Raw genomic sequence first — 23,897 nt, 5'->3', positions numbered from 1 at the left:
GACAGATGGCGAAGGAAGACTTGCTTTTTGTGATTTTAGGGTTCAAAATCAACTCTGGCGTGTGCTGTGCATTTATGCTCCTAACACAATTAACGAGAGGGAAGCCTTCTTTCGCCAATTAGAAGATTACTTAATATGTGATAGGTATATTGTGTTACTAGGAGACTTTAACTGCGTGTGTAACCCAGAAGATAGATCTTCAGCAACTTCACGAAACGACAGAAGCGCTCAATTTTTGAAATCTATGTTAGATGAATGTGAGCTGAAGGACGTCGCAGAAATGCAAGGTTTGCGAAGCAATTTGAGATTTACTCACTTTCAGCTATCATCACACGCCCGGTTAGACAGGATTTATGTTTCTACAGAAGTTAGCACATGCACCATGGGGTATTCTATCAAGCCGATCTTTTTCAGCGATCACTGCCTCGTAACTGTGATTGTCGGGGAAGAGGAAAGGCGACACGCAAGTTTAACTGGAACCTATGGAAATTTAATGTAACGCTGTTCAAAGACGAAGTGTTTACAGATGGTGTTAAAAACATTCTAAAGAAAGTGAATGAGGACTGTAGTATAAGTTATATGGAGAAATGGGAGTTTTTCAGACAGGAAGTTAAAGAATTAGCCGTAGAACGGTCGTCTATTTTGAACTACAGGGCAGCAAAGGAAAAAAAAAAATGATTCAGCAGCGCTGGCTTGAACTCCTCAAGGTCGAGAGTGATAAGCCAGGGGGGACGGCTTCTGAGATAAAACAAGTGAAAGCCAAACTTCAGACGTTTCAAGATAAAAAGTATCGAGGAGCGGTAGTGCGGGCAAGGGCCGAGAAGTTTCTCCTTGGGGAACAGCCCACGAAACGTGCGCTGGCTGATGAACGACACTTTGCGCTTGCAAAGGAGATTTCTGCCGTGGGACAAAACGGCGCTGTCATAAACATACCTCGGCGAAGTCACTCACGAACTCGCTCACTCACACTCACTCACGCTCACCGCGTCATGGTGAAGGGCTGTGAATGACTTCGTGAACTCGGACGAAGTCGTGATGTGAAGGGGATGTGACTTCCTGAACGCGGAAGGAGTCGTGATGTGAATGGGCGTGACTCCGTGAACGCGAAAGAACCCGTGATGTGAAGGGGATGTGACTTCGTGAACACGGAAGGAGTCGTGATGTGAATGGGCGTGACTCCGTGAACGCGAAAGAACCCGTGATGTGAAGGAGATGTGACTTCGTGAATGCGGAACGAGTCGTGATGCGAAGGGGACTGACTTCATGAACTCGGAAGGAGCCGTGATGTGTCGGGGAGTGACCTCGTGAACTCTGACGCACCCGTGATGCAGTAGTGAAGGACTTCGTGACTCTGGTGTATACGTGATGTGATGGTGAATGAATTCGTGAACTGAATTTGTGATGTGATGGGGACTGAGTTCGCGAACTAGGAGTCAGGACTCAGGAGATGTCGTTATGGATTTGCTTGCGTGTGCGTACTCTTCGCGACTGATAGCCGACTTGACATTTGGAAGTGTCTGCAGCATGTTGGTGCCCTTACACGCACAAACATGCTGTGGCGGACGGAGCAGAAACTTGGAAGGAACTTCTGTTAGAGCCCAGAACGAGATTCGTAGGGGTGGTCTGGTAACGTTTGGGGGAAGCAACTGCAGGGGGCGTTTGCTTTGGAGGACTTTGAGAGAGGATGTGACATTTTGCGTGTGCGACTGTGCGCGGCTTAAGCGCGAAATCGGAAATGGGGAGGGGACTGTGTATTGCAGACGAAGCGGCAGCAGCGCTTCCCAGATGGGGATTGGGGGGGGGGGGGGGGGGGGGGGGGGGGGGAGGGGGGATGTTTGGACCGGCACAGACTCAGCGGCGACTCCAACGAGTTTGGCGGACCTCCGGCTCCCTTGCCCCGATACTGCGGGCGTGCGTACCCGCGTCGCGTAGTACATGTGCAGCTTAGCGAACGTTAGGGGAGGCTTTGTCTGTGCGCGGCAGACGTTTGAGCCTCCTGCATGGCCGTGGGGTTCCGTTTACGCGGCGCGGCTTGGCGGCTCCTCCTTTCGGTGTGTGTGTCTGTGTGTGTCATTGTGTGTGGGGGGCCGGGGAAGGTGTCGTTTTGCCAGTGTGCTATTCTGCCACGGGAGGGTTTTTCTTCGCGTTGATTGCATCTGCGTGTGTCCGTGCGACCATGTTTTTGTCTTTTGTAAGCGCGTGCGTGCGGCACCCCTCAAGGAAACACAAATAAAACCGTCTTCCCGGAGCTTTTACGCGAGTACTGGTGCGACCCTAACTGGACTATACAATGTTGGTTTTCTCGCTCTCGCTTAATATAATGCTTACAGATATTCTATGATGCTGGTAATATGCGGCATACGCTCGTTTTTATCCGTCCACACGAAAAAGCGTGCGCCGGATTTGATCTGTTTCGGCCGCTTCCGGATTTTTTCAAACGCTATTTAGCATCTAAGATCTCGGGAAGGCTTGACGCTATTCTAGAAAAATCACGGAAGATTACGGGCTTTATCCATATGCCGGAGAATTATGATAATTTTAAAAATGTGAGGAAGCAGCCGATTGGCATCACGGTTGGTCGCCCACGTTTCCTAACAAGCGCGCGGACATATCCGTTGCAATAACAGGCGGAGAAGATTTTACGTGCTCTCAGGCGTCTAGGTGGGGGCTTCGCTTGATGTTGCCGATAATAGTTTTCATCACAGTCGTGCATATTCCCGAGTTCTTGAATTCTAGGAATACGAACAGAGTTCTTCGATTTCCGTTGAACGTGAATATTGACTAAAGAGGTTTTTGTTTCTGTTTATTTGAGCAAAAGTCAGCTACTGGCACGATACTTGTGTGTAAAAGCCGGACCCCATCAGAAAATGTGCGACGAACACGTGGCGAAACTCAATCCACTAAGCAGCCTAGCCTTACACCGTGAACAGCGCTTCGAACGCGAAGGCGGAGTACGAGTGTTCAAAGATTCTTGATAAAATTACATAAATCTTTTACAAGGGGGGAGACAGATAGTCCGTCCCCATTTCTGAATTTATCTCTTTTTTTATGCTAGCTAGTTTTGCATACGAACCATGTCGGCCACATTTGCTAGCTAGTTTTGCATACGAACCATGTCGGCCACATTTTTCTGGAGTGCTTTTCATTTGAAATCGAGACCACTCTTCTTACATAAGCGCTTAGACACTCGTCTCCTCGCTATTTTCCTGAGCAAGTGACTCATTCAAAGGTCTGCTGCTGAGTTTTTTCAACAACGTCGGAGCGATACGAATGGCTCTCACTTCGATCGGAAGTGAGAGCCCATCACACAGGACTACAAGCAGACCGCGATTGCGTTGTCATCACCGTCATCCTGCTGTTGCAAGCAGGCTACCAATGAAAAGCAAGGTGCGCGGTCGAGGTCGAAGTCAAATTCGAAGTAAGTGTTTATACGACGTGCAAGTAGGGGTACCAAAACGTGTCTTCCGCGCTTGCGAACGTTATCGTGACTTATTGAAAAGAAGTAAATACGAAGAGTGGCACAACAATCAGCGGGAAACATAAGGGCGCTCACAGAACGCGCGAAGACGAGACAGAAAAGCGCGCGCCGTCATTGGTCGAAACCAGGTGTAAATAGAGGTACGTCAGAGCGTCTGAGGGGGAAACAAACACACGAGGTGCGCAAAGAGCAGAATAAGCCTGTTATTTTTAAGACATGGAAAACTATTGAACCGGGCTTGCCGCGTTTTTTTTTACTTTTTTCATGCACGTCGCCGTGCTGTTCTGGGGCACGTATCGTCGGTTCACTAAAGAGCTTTTACTTTCCCACGCTCTTTAGAGCCTGACATGTCCAGTTTTTATGACAGGCTGTGTTCCCCGCCTAGAAGTGTGGACGAGCTGTTTACCCGTCCTCCCCTCCCATCTTGCATTTCCCACCAGACCTTGTTCCAAAATGACCTTTCTTTTGTAACGAAAACAAAATTAAGAACCTGCCTCTATTCATCTCAAAGACTATGTTTGATGTTCGCTGAAGGCGTCCTCACTGGCTCTGTCTGCTTGAAGAAATCACCGGTTATCAAGGGGAGCTGAAGGAGCGAAGACGACCTCTGTTTCCCTTCCCTTCGAGATTAGTTGGCTTGCTTCTCCTTGCCAACGTCGTCTTTAATTTCACTAGAAAAACGATAAACGGTAGGGAGTCTTGTAGACGGTTTTTGTGCTCGGTAACGATACCCAATAACGATACTACGCATGCACTAAGACGACAGAGGAGTATCGGGTATCCTTACAGGAATTATTGGAACAATACACAAAACTCCCTAGTTTCTTAGACGTGTAAACAGGAAGTATAAGCACTTGCTTAATTCGTCCCCAACACGCTCGTTTGTGATTAGTGCTTTAGTGTTTCAAGCTTGGGATAAACTTTTGTGTTTCAAGCTTGAGGCAACCTGTAGGTACAAAGTTTGACCTTGCCAAGTGTAGGGAAAAGTTCGCTGTTCGGGTTTTTCCTTTTACGTCCTTTGTCGACCCGTTGTGGTCTGTTCTTTTTTGTTACTGGTTACGTGCGGAGTCTGTCGGTTTTGGTTTTAAGGAGCCTTTTGGTTTTTCTTTTAAGGAGCATCTCTGTAACGCCCGACGCGCCACCACCGCGCCGTTACGTAACAGAGATGAGTTCATGTATAGGTGAATATGTCGCCGAAATTATGTTCTGGCAATACACGAACCAACGAACTCATCTCTGTTACGTCACGGCGCGGTGGTCGCGCGTCGGGCGCACTTCCGGTCTGGGACTGAAGGCGGAAGTCCCTATGTGAGACATGTATTCTAGCGTTGTATTAAAAAAAAAACCTGACAAAAACTTGCCTTCTCGTCAAAACGCCGCGGCTGGGGCTGTACCAAAAGAGTCGAGAAAGGTTTGAAGATCAGTTTTCATGTGCTCGGTTCGTCCGAGAACGTGGATATGTGCCGTGAAAATGGAAAACCAGTCGCCGTCGGACCACGATTGCTTGGGCGGGAAGCAGTTTGGGTTAAATTCACGGATACTTGTTGTCATCAGATTTATTTGTTTTGTTCCGTCATGAAAGCGGGAATACCGAAAAGTTGTTGGGACCGCCTGCATGCGAACGTGCAGTGCGTCTTCAAGATCGAACGGCCGCCTGATTGCTCGAACTGTCGTCTGCTCTTTCAAACGCTTCTGCTCGTCGTCTGCTCTTTTAGACGACACCGGCCCGTGGACCAAATGTTGGCCCGGTACTTGCGATAAGAAGTGAGTGCGGAGATGTTAATCGTTGTTACCAGTGACCATCAACGACTTGTTATGTCTCATTCACTTGGTCCGATTCTGCTTGCGATTTTCAGTATCGATGTTGAACATCTCAGCTACGGTTCACGCTGTTGTAGCCCGAGCGACGTCATGACTGAAAATCGCGACCGAAATTTCATCATGCGAATCAGGCTTTAGCGTATCCTCTGCGGCGTCCACGCGGAATGAATCGCCGCATGTCACATTATTCACGCGAAGTTTTGTGGTGTAGCGAGCCTCGGTAATTTCGCTGAGGCTGCTCAAGTAGTCAGGCATTGCCCAGGAAGACGTAGAATCAACAATTCCAACGCAGAAAAGTGCACGGGGACTCACACCGCCGCCGACAACAACGCAATTCAATGGTTTGTTTATCGGCGACGCGGCGAGCTTCTTGCCCACACCCCATCGTGCATGCCCGGCTACGATGGCGTCGGCGAGGAGCGCTCCTGTTTGTTTGTAAACATGTTGGTGTATAAAATATAGTGGAAAAATGATGTGAAATGAGGTGCCACTGAGCACCACGTTTTACATGCTCACGTCACGTCATGTGAGTATAACGTTAGAAAATTCATAAGTCTAGATACTTTAGTCCTTGTCATTCGCAGAGTTTTCTCCGTAGGTAGCAGCCGCCTGCATTACTGGTGTTCTCGCGGAAAGTGGCGCACTAGCTCCCAATCAATCGCACAGCGTGCCATCCTGACTGAAAGCAATGCCAAGGAGTGAAACTTGAAGACCCTGTCCTCTAATAAAACGCTTCGTAGAGATTCCCACCTCAAGAACTTGCGTCCCATCAGGTTTCCGAGTCTATTATATTCGCGAACACCGCCCCGTCGGACTTTAGCAAATGATTGGCTCTTTGTCCAACAGATGTTTAGTCGAACTGTGGTAAAGTTTGAAGGTGGGCCAGTCGGTGCGTAGTGCACAGTCTTTGTAGCAAGTTCGGAGCCCTCACCGGCCTGGCCGGAGCGGCTTGGTTGGTTGTGCACTTTTGACAAAGACCGTTCATACAAGGAAAAACGGCGCAACAGGACCCAAGGAAAGCAAGTAGAGGACAGACAGCGCTGTGCACGTGCCGCTGTTCTACTTGTGTGTGTGTCCTTTTGCGTCGCGGTTCCTTTCATGTTTAGTCGAACGGAGCTTCGGATGCGTAGGAGTTTAACGAAATACGGAAACATGCCGCCCACAGGTATCGACATAGGTGTAGCGTGCCAAGTACATTCAGCACATTGCGCTATTGTACTTATATTCAGTGACCGGTGAAGACCGCAGTGCAAGGTCTGCCTTCAGCGCGAGGTTTCTAGCCTCCGGGTCACCACTGCGCATCCGACTGTTGGGGCTGGTATACGTTCTCTGTGCCTCGACTCTCGAGGCATGCGTATTTTGCGCGCCCCGGGAACTTTCTCTTTTATTGATTTTGTATGCATGTTATTTTCGTGGACCTGCGTCACCAGAAAAGCACAAGCTTGCAAGCGCAGCGAATGCTCGGCGGAAGGGAGCGAGTGCGCGCTGGGGGCTTCGAACTGCAGTTTTAACCAAGTTAAGAATGCAGTAAGCTCCGCATTTTGCGTGAGCCCACTACAGTATAATTAGGGCTCCGCGTTTTCGAATAAACCCTATGAAATCCGAAGAACACTTGCCGTTTAAACTTTTGCCGATTCGGGTTTATCCGAAAAACCCCGAATATTTGGGGCTGCCAGAAGTAATAACGCCCGACAGGTCTTCATATTTCCCCGGAATTTACAACAAGCTTTACGTTTGTCATCCTTTATGGTTGAAACTTATGAACTTATCCCGTTATTTTAGAAACGAAGTAGCTTCTCTTACGACCACAGTCGAAGTCTCGCATATGAAAAGGCTGATTTACTAAATTCTAAAACTGCTGTTTTCTAAATTTAATTCGCACCACCGAAGAAGCCGACAAACTCCGAATTTTGTATACCATTAAAGAAAGCTTCGAAAAACACCCCGAATTCATTGTAAAAAAATTGCAGTGGCTTAGCTCGGCTATGCCAGGATATACGTAGCGTAAGCTTAGGTTCAGCTGGTTATTCTTAGCTTTCCTGGTTGTCTACGATTAGCTTGATTATCATGCTTACTGCTGCTTCAATGACACAGACGGTTTACGGATTATGTGACTACTTCGGGATCCGATGAGTTAAGCTTCTCCGCTCTTCTTATTGCGGAGGAGGCGCCGTGTAACCGAGCCTTCGGTTGCACGTCAAAAGATCCCCAGATGGTCCAAATTAATTCTCCGCTGGGGCGTGCCAGATGCCCGTCGTTGGTAGAGTGCCTTCATACACACGCGCGCTTTTGCTTGAGTGGTGACATCTCGGCCATTTTTCCGCCCAATCGTTCTTTCTATGCATTTTGAAGTGCGCGCAATCCGGTGTCACTCAGCACGAGCGCGTAGCTTTGGCTAATGCATAGACGCCATTTTACCGCCCAAGTCACGCACCAAGTGCGCGAGAGCGTCACGCGCTGGCACATTCAGGGTAACAATGGATGTCTTCACCCTGAGACAGACAGACATGTAGGCACCCTAGTCGTTGGTTTGGCCAGCTGTGCGCCGTGTTACGTATCAAGCAACCAAGCTGCCGCCCAGAACAACCGGACAGCGCGAGCCATGATCTCGAGCGGGTCCATGCGCGCGGCGCGTGCGTCGGGGACTGACACGTGTGACGCAGCACGGCTCGCCAGAAGCCACGCGAAACTGCTCAACCTCGGCCAGTGTAGCCTACGCTACAAAATAAACTCCGAAAAACACGCTCCGATTCTATTCAAAAATGAACTCCGAAAACACAGTACGCTACCTATAAAACGAGTCTATGCGCAGCCAAACCCCGGCGTAAAACAACGAGCGCGAGGCGCGCGTGAATCGCGCGCCTCGCCTCGGTTCAAAGCTGAGAAAAGTGGAGTCGACCGCCATCATTAGTTATCTCGACTGCATTTCGCTCAAAGTAGGTTGAGCGACATGAACACGCTCAGAAGTAAACATATTGCTTTGAGGTGAATGATCCAATGAGTGGTTTAATTAATGATGAGGTGTACTCTGACCAACGGGTTCGAATAAAACAGATTTCATTGCTTCGGCAAGCTGCAGGTCGCCTCTTGAAGAGGTTTTTCAGGGGAGGCACTTACTTTTTTTATATATTTGTTTAACTGACATACCCTCAGGGCCATCGGCATTACAGAGGTGAGCGGGAGTTAGAAGAGAACAGAACAAAGCTGTACACTTTGGAGCGCAGTCTGAGCTGTATAGATTATTTACGGCAATTTTAAACATATAGTAAGTGGCAATCGTGGCAACAGATGAGGGAAGGTAGTTCCAGTCCCTGGAATTTTTGGGAATGGATGACTCTTGTTTTGGAATGTCTACTTTATATATATATGATGAAATCCGTGACAAAATATTACATGGGTGATTCAGCGGTCGGTTGTGAAGTATTGCGTTATTATGGTATCTCTTATGAAAGTGACATCATCGCGCTATTTTACGACGTAAAGTGAGGTAGGCAACGATAGGCTGGTTGCCATGGATCATAATTATTAAGATAAAACACACAAAACAATTTTGTACTGATCGAACGACGGTTAGCGAGCAAAACCTGGCCCACGACGTTTCATCGAATGACACTTTAGCGAATGGCGACGTTCATTTGACCGAATAGATAAAATGGAGGCCGCCGCCGTCCTGTTTTCGAGCATGCCGAACCTTTGGCGATGGACGCTCGAACTTGAGTTCATTTAATTTTCCCCAAACTATAGCAAAGCACCCCTTGCTATCGTTCCGAACAGACCGCCTGGCGCGGTCTGTTTGGATGCCCAGTTTGCCGCCCCTACAAATGCCTAAACGTCGACTCGCGTATGTGATCTCTATTCGCTAAAATGTAATTCGCTAAAACGTCTTCGTTCATATATTATGGACTCGTATTAATGTTTGTAAGATGTTTCACAAAAATCGTGCACGCAGGTTCGTGTCTGTCTCTCCTTTTTGCCCCCTCGGTGAGCGGTCGTTGGCAAAAATATAAGCGCCTTCTTTTTTTTTCGTAGAAAAAACCGTGCGCAACAAAAGTAAAAAAAAAAAAAATAGACAGGCCAGAAGATTTTGAGGTGGGGTCCCCTCCACAATCACAACGCCGACAACCAGGCGAAGTCTAGGGAGCCTTCATGTGCGCTTTGCTAGGGTGATGCCACCGCTGTAATACCGCTCGCCGACAAACCAGCAGCCATTTTGGTTCTGGGCATCCGTGGGACTTATAACTCTCCCGGAAACAAGCACCTTATCTCACAAGTTCGGAGCAGGGAAGTCAAGAAGCCGCTCGCTCTCCACAGCATGCGCACACGATGAAGAAAGAGCGAAACAAAACGAAAATAAAAGAAACGGGACAACAAAACTAAAAGCCAGAGGGAACTAGCTAAACAAACAAAATGACAAGAGCAGGGTGCGTCGCCCGGCCCAGCCCAATACTCCCCCCCCCCCCCCCCCCCACACGCACACACACACACAGACACACACTGAAACACACATCTGGAGTCGTCAGCGCCGCTGCGAAAGAACTTCGCCGTGACCTCGGTGACTCGGTGACTCGGTGAATGGCTGTGACTCGGTGAACGGCTGTGACTCGGTGAAGGGCCGTGAAGTCGAACCGGTCGAACGACTTCATGAACGGGATCAGTTCACGGACGTGAGGGGAACGACTTGCTGAACTCGATGAGCTCGTGATGGGACGGTGAGCGACTTCGTGAATTCAGAGTTGGCGGTGATGGGATGGGGAATGCTTCATGAACTCTATAGGATTCGTGATGTGACGGTGAAGTACTTCGTGAACTTGACGGATTCGTGAAGTGACGGTGAATGACTTTGTGAGTTCAGAGATTGCGGTGACGTGATGGGGATGAGTTTGTTGTCCGGTTGAACTCTGTGATGTGAATGGCCGTGACTTTCGGACGTCGTTGTACTTTGTGATGTGAAGGGCCGTGAATATTAGACATCGGTGTACTCTGTGATGTGAAGGGCTGTGACGTTTGGACGTCGGTGCACTTTGTGATGTGAAAGGCCGTGACTTTTAGACGTCGGTGTACTCTGTGATGTGAAAGGCTGTGACTTTTGGACGTCGATGTACTTTGTGATGTGAAGGGCTGTGACTTTTGGATGTTGCTGTAATTAGTGATGTGATGGTGAGTGAGTGGGTTCGGAAATGCCGACCTATGGTCATAAATGACAGAGATGGCATTGAAGGGCTACGGACCGTTCGTCGAAAGACAATTTGTAACGGGGCAATTCGTAGCAGGGCAATTGGTCGCGTAGGGCAATTCGTCATAGGGCTATTCGTCACTAGGGCATCTCGTCGAAAACTGGGTCTCTTTTCTTTGTTTATCTTTGTTTTTAGGAAAGTTTAGAACAAACTTTTCAACCATTACAGCTTACCGAAATTCGAGAACGGGAGGGGAGGGAGGGAAATGGAACGTGTATGTATAAAAGATAAATTTAAAAGGCTCTCCAGAAAAGTTCGAACGCCGCCTGGTTGTCCCCGTTCTTTTGAAGTTTCGGAAAGGTGGAAGGCTTTTCTTCTAGTCATGCATGCTGTGTTGTATCCTGTTTGGATACTTGACGATCCTTTGTCCGGTTTCTGTTCGCCTTGCAACAGCCTTGGAGGAAGAACTGGGATGTCTAATTTCATTAGGGATTCTTCGTATACTGCATACTCTGCGAATTTCTGGTCATGTGCATGGCCGCTAGCTCAACCTGTGCTCAACGTGACGGCAAACACTCCCGGTACTAATGTGGAGCTCTAGCGTATGGTATACGAAAAGTCTATTCTGAGCCCTAGGTAGGAAAAAACTGGTCGCGCAACGGTATGTCGAGCAATACACATCGGGAATGGGTCGTTACAAGGAACATGACCATTTATATCAAGCACGTTTAAGAGATAGCATACGCGTACTTGCTTTCAGGTAATTACAAAGTAAATAAAGAAATACTCGAAGCAGTTTAAGCACGTCTGTGTTAGCCAGCCGTTCGTGACGAGAGCTTAGAACGGGCAGTTTTGGCGAAAGGAGCAACAACTTGCAAATAACAGGGTATAAAAAAAATGTACGGTATATTAAAATATTTATTTTTAATACATAAATTAATAAAATCCATAAACGCGCCGATTATGTTAATAGGCAGTTTTAGCATAGCGTTCCCGCAGGCTATCGAATGCTAAATCGTAGGCTACCGTGAGCACGCCAACGCTCCTGGCGCGCGATGAAAATTCTGCTTCAAAGGAGCAGCGCGAGCTTCTGTTTCTGACGCTACACCACACGGTAGCCTGCGGTTACAAACTTCGTATCAATAACCAGAGAGCACTTTGATCACGTGTTCTGCAGCGAGTTGCGAGCCTGTGACAACGCTGCTCTCTCAAAGCTTGACGGTCACCGTGCGCGGCTCACTTTTAAAAAAAAACTAATGTCCAGTTAAAGCGCAAACACGATATTTTCACCCTCAAATATATACTGGCACAAACTGACGTGTCCGGTGCCTAAAACGCGCTTGCCCACCACAAAGCTTCGCAAGTTGAAGTTTCAGCAAATTTTAAATATCACCATGCTCGTTTTGCTAAGGCGCATCAACATCGCCCTCACCAGTACTATGATCCTGCCCTAAGCACTTCGCGTTTGTAGACAAATGAATCATTTTTAGCGCACATACCAGCGGCAGCGAGCAGGCGCACGGGAAATCCTGGAGAATCTATCCTTGTCTCTTCCACCATCTTGGCACTACCGCTCCGTCACCTATAGGGCGTTGGAGTTGCAAATACTCTACTAACCCTTAAGCTGACAGTGCACGGGAGGCTACGTGATCGCCGGGCATATCTGATCACTCAAGACCAACAGTTTGAGTGGTTCAGCAAGCGATGCAAATAAAACTTTTCGTGAACTGACACCAGAGTGGTTATCCTATCAAAATTAGTGAAACATATTTAGAACTCGGCCGTGGCGTACACTCACAGAAGTAGACAGCGTCTACTGCGAAAGTGGAGCATTTAAGCCAGATCATTATGTTATAAAGCAAAGTACCTTCTGATATAAAGCAAAGTACCTTCTGCTATAAAGCAAAGTACCAAAGGAGGGAGAGCTTTTAATAGGGTGACAAATCGTCATCTGGACCAATTGCCCTATTACGAATTGCCCTATGACGAATTGCCCTATGCGACGAATCGCCCTGCTACGAGTTGCCCTGCTACGTGAAAGGGCGTTTGTGACGTACTATAGCCAGCTGTTCGGAGGCAAAGATATGCCTGAGGATATGACAGCCGTCAAAGAACTCCAGATAACACCAGAGCTATCGCAAAGTGTGAAAGAGTGGATGGAAGAAATCATCACTTTGACGGAGATAGAAAGAGCCATTGAAGGACTTGCCACTCACAAAATGCCTGGTCCTGACGGTCTCTGCGCAGAGTTTTATCAGCACTTCCGCGCCCAAATTTGCCCTTTTTATTACGAAGTTATACGTGAAGCTTACGAGCTCAAGGCACTACCACCATCCTTCTTACAATCGCATACAGTATTGATACCTAAGTCTAATGACGTGCTTCAAAGGCAGAAAGTGACGGGGTACCGACCAATAGCAATAAGTAACGTCGATTATAAGATATTTGCAAGAATTTTATCACGACGAATCCAGCATGTAGAGTGCGATTTGGTAGGGGACCACCAGACATGTGGAATCAAAGGGGGCAATTCAGGCTAACATTCATGTAGCACGAACCATTCTTGAAAGCGCAAATGATGGAGGTAGTCAGGTGGCAATGATACAAATTGACCTGGAAAAGGCGTTTGACAGAGTAAGCCATGGAGTACTGTGGGAGATTTTGGCTAAAGCTAATGTCGGGAAAATTATCTGCGAAGGGGTTAAAATGGCATACGCGGGGTGTACTACGCGGCTCGTTATAAATAATTCGTTGTCCGAAAAGATAAATGTATGTTCCTCCGTGCGACAGGGATGCCCTCTGTCACCCTTGTTGTGTAGTCTCTACCTTGAGGCTCTTTGTTTAAGCGTCATAAAAAGCGAGCATGTAAGGGGGTTTAAAATGGACAGCATGGAAGTGAAAGTTTTAGCATATGCTGACGATATTGCCGTATTTTGTAGGGACAAAAAGTGTGTTAGTAAGGTGCCAGAATTGTGCAGGTCTTTTTGTGATGCGACGGGTGCAAAGATTAATATGCACAAGTGTCTTGGCGTCTGGCAAGGCGAGTGGGCAACAACGCCGAATTTTTTCGAGGGTATTCAATGGAGTTGCGCACCCAAGAAGTACCACTAGAGCGCCTAAAAAAGAGCACGAAATATTGGGAGGACGTCACGGATGAGTTAAAAAAACGAACCAGCAAATGGGGAGGTCGCGATATGTCTATCTTCACCAGAGCTACGGTCTGCAATATATTTCTGACTGCTAGGGTGTGATATGTGCTACAGGTGCTGCACTGCGCTCGAAGTAGCATCCAAAATATACAGAGAGTTTTCGCTTTGTTCTTATGGAAATGTGCAAGTGAACCCACGCGATGAGACAATCTGTTTTTGAGGCCCTCCAAGGGTGGACTCGGGTTGCTACACTTGTTCATCCGAAAAGTGGTTTCACGCTTTTTGTATCTACGAGATCCAAAACATCCGGTATTGCAGGTAATGTTTCAGACAAGGCTCACGAGCCATATTCCAACCTTCCTTGTGAGCTCGTCCATCGGTCCTCCTGCAAGAATGTTTGGGTTTCTAAAAGAAGTTGTTGATGCTTTTAGATTTGTGAGTGCCAGGTTCTCTCTTGATTATCTGGCTTCGGTTAGTCGAAGGAAACTGTACCGTGATTTGATTGATAACGTCTTTCCAGTACCAGTGTGTCGTGTGATCAATGGCAATGGGCCAGGCCAGGATGTCTTAACCCGGGTGAGGAAAATGGCAATACCTCCAGCAGCAAAGTCTTTCTTTTTTCGCTTGCACACTGGTACTCTGCCAGTGAAACTCTGGCTTGGAGAACGAGGTATCATAGTTCCCGGTGGTGTAAACTGCCCTCTTTGCAAAGAACCTGAAACTATTGAACACTCTTTTCTGTATTGCTGGGAGGCCATTTTCCTTTGGGATGTGTTGAAACGAACTTTAAAAAAGGATTTGTGTATAACGTCGTATTCAATACGCTTCCTTCCTGTCGAGCCGCAAGGTTGTATTCCGTACGACATGATTATGGTTATTGCACTTTTTAGTCTGTGGAAGTCCCGTATGTCCGTCAGACATGCTGAACAGCCCCCAAAATCCGCGCACCTGTTTTTCATTGAGCTGATTGCTCAAATTAAGAGTGTGTATGAGTACAACCAGTCCTTGCCTGAATGGGCAAATATTTTGGAAAGCCTTGTGAATATGAAAGAATTTTAAGTGTGCAACTACCCGAAAGTGCCGGGCGGTTTGCCTTTTATTATATGCTTGTATATAAGCGCTGAATAAAGAAAAAAAAAACTTCTACTGTGGTCGAGAGGTTAGAGCGACGGTACTTATCGTCACGGCGTGAAAGTTCTGGGTTCAAATCGCGCTAGGAACTTTTTTTTTTTTTTGTATTTTGCGCGTGTCTTACTTTTTAACTGTGATCCTTTTTACGAATCATCCACTTGCACTACTGCGCCTTATACGGTGTTTACTGTTAGTCCCACCTGTTCAATCGAAACATCGGTAAGAAAAAAAAAAAAGAGATCGAGGCAAGTTAACGCGCTAATACAATCATTTCATAATGTTCATTGAAAGGAAACCAAGCTAACAGCATAGGTATGGCTTTCACACAAACGGAGCCGAAACAAGCATCCTTTCCCCAGCAACTACAATTTTATGTGTTTTTAAATATACAACGCCCTTGCTACGACTCCTTTCAATAACAGGAGACGCCCGTTTAGTACTAATAAAAACTGCAGGTTTGACAATTAAAAAAAAAAAAAGACTTTCACAAAATAAGCAAAAAGAAAAAAAAAAAGAATAGCAGCTGTGGATGCATTGATTGAGCGAAATCCTACAGGCAAAGCAGCAAGTCAAACGTCTGAGAAAGTAGTAAAACCGAAATAAAAGAGATAACGTGTGGTAGAAGCTATGTGGGCCAAACTGGACGGTGCCTAAACGATCGCCTTCTCGAGCATGATCGATCACTAAAATCTACGGTGGGTGGTCACCTTCCCGTTCACTGCAATTCCTGCTCGTGTGCTCCAATTCTAAAAGGCACAACAATAATTGGACACTATCGAGACAAGACGACTCGCGAAATCTTGGAAGCACATTGCATCAACAGCCTGGGGGACTGCTGCGTCAGCCACCCATCAGTGACACTACTAAACACTGAAACCTTGTTTTTAGATCGGACTATGGGGCAAAAACATTGCAGTTAGATGGTGTTGTGTCGCGTGTCACAAGCATTGCGTGCCCTGCGTGTCTTTCAGAACGTTTTCTTCTTCTTCTTTCTTTTGTGTATAAATTCAGTTGCGAGTCAGCGCTTGTGTGTCCTGCATCAGAGCCTTTTATACTGGGAGAGTTCGGCGGGTGGGAGGGGCTTACGGCCCGCTAGGTCTAGCGGACTCAGCGGGCGCCGCTTCCGCCATGATGTGCCTCCCGGCTAGTGGGTCCCCATTGACATGCGAAGTATACGCGTGTAGGTTTTGCCGTTTGCGCTTTTGTTGGCGTAAGGAGAAAGTCGAAAAATCAAGCATTTTGTTACGTTAATCATACGTTAATCATAAACTTACCTCGCACAATCGAGAACTCGGCTTCCAGTCAGCCCTTCTTGGTTTCCCAGATCTTGTGCCTTGCGCGGTTTTCTTTTCCTTGCGGGAACCGGTACATCCTGAACCCCTTTTTCGCGTTGTTCGAGCACCCAACGGCACTTCAGCCCCCCATTTCTTTTTCATCTAACGTCTGGCAGAGCGCAGCGCAGAACGATCATTTTCATCGTCGTCTCTCGCTCCATGGACTCTAGCGAGCCGACTGCCGGCTCGAGTCAGTAGGGCAAACGGGTTTTATCAGCCGCCACCAGCCTTACACCAAACAAGGGTGAAGCTTGCAATTTAAGGTTATAATTATAATGCAATTAAATGCAAAGGTGCAATCAAGCTAGACGGCAAGGCACATCATGGCGGATGCGCACAGTTGCCAGACTGTTTGATCAGTGCTGCCAGACTGGCGGCTGGATCAAAGAACCGCCGAACTCTCCCAGTATAAAAGGCTCTGTCCTGCATGTTCCTTTTCTCTGTCCTTGTCTTTGTGTGCGCTGTTCTGTTCATCATAAAAGAGATCATACTTTTACTTGCATGGAATGTGATAAAAGGTATATTGTTACGCTTTACATTTTGTTGTTGCAATCGTTTTGTAATATTAGCACATTACTTGTTGAATTTTAGTTAGCACAGCAGACCATCGCAACCGAATGCAAAAATGAATCAGGCGTCGACATCGCAAACCCTCTCTCTAACGCAAACACCTAAAATGACTTTGGATCAACAAATGGAAATAATTAGAACGGTTGGAAAACGGAAACAACAAATTCTAGAGAAATTCAGCAGCACAGTTACCTAGCGAGCGAAGAGACGGGCATGGGAAGATATTGTCAACTTTCCGCGGAGTGTACGGCAGATGCAGGAGGCGTGGCGGAAGTTGGTAAAGGAAGCCAGAGACATGTATGCGCTCTTCCGAGGTCATGAACAACGAACTGGTGAGTCAAAACTACCCGCCCAATGATTTTATAGAGCTCCATATGGCCTTGTCTACATTCTTAGTGGGAGTGCAGTCAAATAGAAAAAAAAAAAAGAGAGTTAGTGACGCGATTTGAACCCGGGACTTTCACGCCGCGACGGCAAGTACCGGCGCTCTAACCTCTCAACCACAGTAGAAGTCGCGAGACGCCGGCGCTGGCGGAGGTATATAAATATTCTGCCACCACTTTCATCTCGAGTGGTTTTTTCTTTATTTTGGCTCATTTTCACCCTTCCTGGCCGTAACTTTATCTGCCGCTCCTACAGTATAAGGGGGCGGTCAATTGGACTCCAGTTGAAAGTCCCGGCAGTCAGTTTCTGCGAGCGAAATTAGTATTTTGTGCTTGAAGCGATACGGATTTCTCCGCCATTAAGCAGGGACGCTAGGTACTTCCTTGTCCCCATGGAGTTGGTCACGTGACAGAAAAATCCCTCTTGGCCGCAGCCGCAGCCACGGCCGCAAGATCAGCAAACCGGCCCAGGCATGGAGAATAGAAGGGTAGGAGAGGGCATGACGTCGGCCGCGTAGCCTCCACGAGCCATGCTCCCTTGACGCCTCGCCTCTCTCATTTTCCTTCCTACTCTCCTCACTTACCATGCCAACGTGACCACATCACGTGACCGTAGCTAGCCTTCGTCTTGCTATGGGGTACTAGAATACACCACAGTCTAGACTTCGATCTGATAGAACCTACCGGACGGAGCGCGCCCAAGCCTGTAAGGCGTCCTTCTACAATCAACCATCCATCTCACACGTGACATGTCACGCGCACCAATCGGCAGAGAGATCTGCGATCACGCTGGGCGCAAAATCGTTTAAACTTTTTATGACTAGGCTTCACCAATAATGCAACGTGCCCGCTCCTAGTACTTCTAACCTCCTTGGGCCCAGGTGTCGTCACGCAATGGAACTAAAGCGAATGTCTCCGATTCTTGGCCATGTGAATGTTCGAAAGGGAACGTTCAGAGAACATTGTGCATACGAACGTTCGCCAACGAACGTTCCTAGAATGTTGAGCAGCTTACCTTGTAGGAAATGTTCGCATACGAACGTTCCTAGAACGTTTCGAATGTTGTTTTAATGTTCCTTCAACATTCAGAACATCCAGGGAATGTTCGCACAACACTGGGTGCTACTTGGGTACTGGGCGATGAATAACTCTTGCGCATTAAAACAGGAGCTTAGAGGAACTACTTAGAAGTTTTTCACGAAGAGCCCTTTTAGGGGGTGCTTAAAATAACTTTTTTAGTGTAAAAAATGTGGTCAAGCCGAAGAACCGGTACTTCGGCTTGACCATGAAGACCATGAAACAAAAGCAGTTGTATATTTGGTCGTCAAAGTAACGAGAAAAGAAACTCGTTACTTTCGAGGTAAAGTAACGCGTTCATTTCAGAGAATCGGTAACGAATAACGTGTTTAGTAACTTTTGGAGCGAGTAACAAGTAACGGTATTTAGTTTTTTTTTTTTTTGGTGGGTAACGCATACATTTCTGCAACTGATACATCTAAGAGCGTTAGCTGCCCTCCCCGGAAGTCGCTCGTCGACTGCAACAGACGGATGCGATGAAAACCAACCTTTTCTTCCGGCGCTCGTTTAGCGGGCAGGCGGCGTTCATCAGTTCCTGGGAGGCTAACCGCAGAAGCGCCTGCTTCGAGCCGAATGTCTCCAGCGGCTCTTGTTGGGCCGCGAGCTCCTCTTGCACTGCTGCCAGCCCCTCCAGGTTCATGGCGGCATGCTGAGACAGCTGGTTGACGCTGTCTTTGACCGCGTCCAGCTCGACTTTTTTGGCTTCGAGGTCAGCTTTCACGGCTGCAAGGCCCACCTCGATGTCAGACCAGGTATTCCACTGCCGACGCAGTCGCAAACAGAAGTTAACGAGGATCGTGAGCAGCCTACGACTGCGCTCCGGCTTGGGGTCAGTGATGTCAGCTATGCCGAAGTCGAAAACACCCAGCTTGCAGAAAACCGTTTGCATCAGTCTGTTGAGGTGCATTATCGGCACGAAGCCGCTCACGTGTTCCGGCACCAAGACCTGAGGTTCCTCGAAGGCGATTCTGCACATACCTGCGTCTCTAAAGACGCCACAGAAGGCGCGCCTCATGAAGTCGCTCGTCGGGGCTTCGACGTCTTGTCGGGTCACTTCGACGTTGAGCATCTCGCTCAGCAAGACTGCAAGGCTTTCGCAGCTATCCGCGGCACGTTCCATTTTGCTGGCCATGACGAAATGACGAAGCGCTCGTAAGGAACGCGAACTGAGCGAGAGAGTGAAAGAGAGAAAGAAAAGGTTTGCAAAAAACGAACGCGGAACTCCAGCTCGCGACCATCTTTATAGGCCTCCTGAGTTGCCCAGGGGGCACTGCGAAAAGTGACTGGTTTAGGGTAGTACAATCTTGCCCGTCTGAAACTGTCACACCTGTAGAAAGCCTATACCTAGTCTGGTCCGGAACGCGATCACGAGAAAAATACAAAGAAACAACAAACATTCTAACGCCGTCGAAGCACAGGTCAAAGCTAAGACGCTAAAAACGCGAACCAAAAAACGCCGTCTTTCGCGTTCTAAAAAAAAAAAAAAAAAAAGGAAGCGTCGCGACGTCAGATATTTTGACGTCCACACAGATGTAGGAGAAACGTATACTAGCCGTGGTGGCATGAATCCTGCAATTTCGATTGCTTCACATCATTGAATCTAGCCGTTTACCGACGACGATTAAGATGGGTGTTCGTTCCGGGCTTGTGCCTATCTCAAATACTTTACTCAAGATACTGTATTTCAAATACTTTTTGAAGTATCTTGATATCTTGCAAATAATTTTGATCGAGAGTATTTGATACTCTATTTTAATTACATTTCTGAGTATCTTGTACTCATTATCTTCAATACATTTTTGACATTCCGCCATTTTCCAGCACGAGCAAACTTGAACATTCTTTCGAGCAACCAAATCCTTTTGCTATGAAAAAAAAGGGATTTGGCTCCGATAAGCTACGGTGACTTTTATTGAGCTCGTGAAAACATTGCCTTTGTGCCGATTGTGACTCATATTCACATCAGAGTACGTAGAATGGAGGTATCCCTCTCGCCTTCCCAAAGGCGCCTTTTTTTTTTTCGTAGAGTTTCCCCCAAAAGAATTCTTAAACAAAAGGGGTGGTTTTACGGATGTAAAGATTGCCATACTGTTGCCATACTGAGGCGCAACGCAAAACGGGAAAAGACCCACGACAGCAATCCAGACTTCAGTGTCAAGAAAATAACAAATGGAAGAAAACGAGAAGTTAACCCTAGCTTCTGGATGATTGGCTTCGCAAGAAAGGTGCGTGCATACACCTTCCTGGGCCCGTTTGCTCGAAGCGCTAACCGCGGCTAAAGTTAGCCGGAGCACCTAGGAGATGGAGCTTGAAATCACGTGACTGGCTCGGTAGGGATAGGGGGAAAGATGGCGGTGCACCGGTGAGTGAGCTCCGCCCGCTTTGGAACTATACTCCGTTTCACCTTCAGTCCGAGCGCAGTGGACGCCACGAGCCATCCCAGCCGATCCAGCGCCGGGAGAAAGTCGCGTGACCTGCTGGTGGGGCGGGGCGACACAGGGAGCTCAAGGTCGCATGACACTCCCTCAACGCCGCATTGGCTGGGATGGCTCCTAGCGTCCGCTGTGCTCGGACGGAAGGTGAAACGGAGTATAATATGTCGTTGTAGCTGCAATATCGGGCGCGTTAGTCAGCAACGAATTGTGCAGGAGGCTTTCGCTTTGCTTTACCTCACTTAAATCGCAAAGCATGAGCAATGAACTCGACGCTTTTTTAAAGTCTTTCGTTTCTGACCATTCCTAAGCCTAAATGAACGCGATAATTGTCGGCATGGCAACGTCTTCGGAAAGTGGATTGCCTTGACTCAATCGGCCGGGTATTGATAACACACAAAAACAGACAGCGTCCCAATCACGACCAACCCTATACTTACGACCACTCCATCTGAGCGGGGGGATCGGTGGCCGGGTGGGCTAAAGAGCACACCCAGCTCGACGCGCGTGGAGCGGAAGCTCGCGCTGCAGAACCCAGGGATCCTGGGCTCGAGCCCCACCTGGATGCGCATCGTACCGGCGTGCGGTCGTGTATCACTACTGCGTGGTGCACGTTAAAGACCCCAGGCTAGCGGTTGTACTGCACTGGCTAAATTTCTCATCTACAGCGTGTGACTCGTCGCAACTTTAATGGCTGACCAACTACGCGCTGTGTAAATATCCCCAGAACACATTTTTTTTATTTTTTTTTTATTTGAGCGCTTTTTATGGAAAAGCCTGCACCCGGCTGAGGGCCGAGTTTTAGCGCCGCCTAGTGAGAGGCGTTCTCACTAGGCGTTCTCATAGAGGCCAAAACAACCTAGTTGTACAAAACAGCGCGGAAAAGACGAACAAATATAAAGAGAGGCGTTCTCACTAGGCGGCACAAAAACTCGGTCCTCCTACCTCGTCGGGTTCTTCTTTTATCTGTGGGTGCGTGCCATCTGATCGCGCTTTCAGGTTTCAAGCGCGTTCACGCTGTAAAATGTTTCTTTCTATTGAAAGGATACTGAAGGGGTCCAATTCATTAATTAGTTCGCTTTTTTTTTAGTTTGCGCAGCCAACACCAGATGGTATTGGCTGCGACGATGGTATTAGCTGCGATTGGCTGTACAAATATACAGAGTTCCAGGCCCCGCCACGAGGCGCCGCTAAAACTCGGCCCACCGGGAGGTGCGTGCTGGAGTGTTTCCAGATGGAGTGGTCGTAAGTATAGAGTCGGTCGTGGTCCCAATAGACCTCCTTTCTAAATTTCCCAAGCACCGAGGTGCATACGGTGTGGTTACACGCGTTGCAAGTGCTAACGACTGCAGTAGTAATTTTTCTAAAGCAAAAAGTCTAAAACAAATTTTGCCTTGCACGCGCGTTCGTCAAAGCTTTATTATGATTATTTACTTCGAATCTTTTATAAGAGGAAGGCCAGCGCGCACGGACCGTACACTTCCAACGTTCTCCTCGATGCTTGGGTAATATAGAAAAAGATCTATTGGGACGCTGTCTGCTTTTGTGTGCTATCGATCCCCGGCCGATTGAGTCAAGGCAATCCGCGTTCCAAAGACGTTGCCATGCCGACAATTATTGCGTTCATTTAGGCTTAGGAATGGCCAGAATCGAAAGACTATCTAAAAAATGCGGCGAGGTCATTGCTCATGCTTTTCGATTTCAGTGAGGTAAGGCAAAGCGAAAGCCTCCTGCACCATTCGTTGCTGACTAACGCACCCGATATTGCAGCTACAACGACATATTAGTTCCAAAGCGAGCGGCGCTCACTCACCGGGGCACCGCCATGTTTCCCCGCATCCCCACCGAGCCAGTCACGTGAATTAAAAATCCCTATCCTAGGTACTTCAAGCGCTTCGAGCAAACGGGCCCTGGTGGGAAAAACAAACTAAGGCTGCTCGTATAATGCAACACCAGAATTACTTACGCGTCGCAGACCCCGCTCTTCATGCTGTTCTACGACGATCATCCAGATGACAGCTATTTGGTTAGGCACCAGCGCGCCCCTTATAGGTCGTTAAAGTTGCGAATAGCTAAAGCGACCTTTCTCTTTTTTTCTTTTTTTGTGAAAAAAATGTTTTGTAACATGTATCAGTGATATTCTGCTCCTTATGATTGGACTGCATAAAATAGCATACGGTGTTTTTTTTTTCGTTCTGTGTTGTTGCGTGCCAATAAACTATTCTGGAAAACCAGATTTGCGCAACTGTATGATTGTGTTTGCCACTAACGTCGATACAACACTCTGAAAAAAAAGGGTGTATTCTTACACCTTTTGTCCCATATAATGCACCCCAAAACTTCAGTTCGACGTACAGCGCACTATAGTTGAACAGACGGCCCCAAATTTTACGAGGGGCTTGATAACGGTGCGATATAACTTAATAAGATAGCTAATGTACTATCGGGGAAAAATGAAATGCGAACAGAGGAGCGCGTGGCTCGCGGTACAGGCTGCGCCGCCTGGAAGTGAGGCTAGGGGCGAGGGTGCGTGGCCTACTTCGATGTGTTCACGCCCCTCGATTGGCGCTCCCCCAGCTTCGGCAGTGCACCTCTCAGTGCGCTGAAAGCTGTCACCGCTATCTTTGCCTGCTCAGCGAGTGCGGCGAACTTCTTTGCACCGCACGCGCTGAGCCAGCAAAGATAGCGGTGATAGCTTTCAGCGCACTAAGAGGCGCACTGCTGAAGCTTGGGGAGCGCAGAGGGAGGGGCGTGAACACATTGAAGTAGGCCACGCACCCTCGCTCCTAGGCTCATTTCCAGGCGGCGCAGCCTGTACCGCGAGCCAAGCGCTCCTCTGTTCGCATTTCATTTTTCCCCGATAGTACGTGTTACTGCCTACAAAAAAAAAAAAAATCGTTTTCTTCGGCCCGGCTGCAAAACTTCAGTGTTTTCTTTCTGTGGTTTTTGATACGTACTTTAGCTATTTAATAAGTTATATTGCACCGTTATGAAGCCCCTCGCAAAATTTTGGGCCGTCTGTACGTCGAACTGCAGTTTTGGGGTGTATTACATGGGACAAAAGGGTGTAAGGTGACACCCTTTTTTTAAGAGTGAAATTACGCAATGTAGAAGTATCTTACAAAGTGATTGAATTACATTTCTATGTATTTCTACTCTACTCAAGATACTTTACAGTGAATGTAACTTGAGTAGTATTTTAAAGACATTATGAAGTAGGTATTTAGTAACTTAAATACTGTCCAGCAGTGGTTCGTTCTATAGCAGTATTCGCCCTTTCTCGCGTGAATGTAAACGTCATGGCGTCAATGCGCAAATAGTCCCCAACCACTTCCGGTTCTGAACATG

At 47.7% G+C, this 23,897-nt stretch overlaps 1 protein-coding gene across 1 annotated transcript in view; it reads right to left on the bottom strand.

Moving 5' to 3' along the window:
- The window catches only part of LOC8035402 (myosin-9), a 57,095-nt gene extending 37,846 nt beyond the window's left edge, over positions 1–19,249 (bottom strand). Inside the window, exon 1 of the mRNA XM_029981539.3 lies at positions 18,606–19,249. Within this exon, the coding sequence (XP_029837399.1) occupies positions 18,606–19,249 (644 nt within the window). The remainder of the gene's footprint in view (positions 1–18,605) is intronic.
- Between the last annotated feature and the right edge of the window lie 4,648 nt (positions 19,250–23,897).

The sequence above is a fragment of the Ixodes scapularis genome, unplaced genomic scaffold, assembly GCF_016920785.2.
Source record: "Ixodes scapularis isolate PalLabHiFi unplaced genomic scaffold, ASM1692078v2 PGA_scaffold9__187_contigs__length_104089568, whole genome shotgun sequence".
Taxonomy (NCBI): Eukaryota; Metazoa; Arthropoda; class Arachnida; order Ixodida; family Ixodidae; genus Ixodes; species Ixodes scapularis.
The sequence above is the reverse complement of the archived record's forward strand: the minus strand, read 5'-3'. Positions and strand labels throughout refer to the sequence as shown.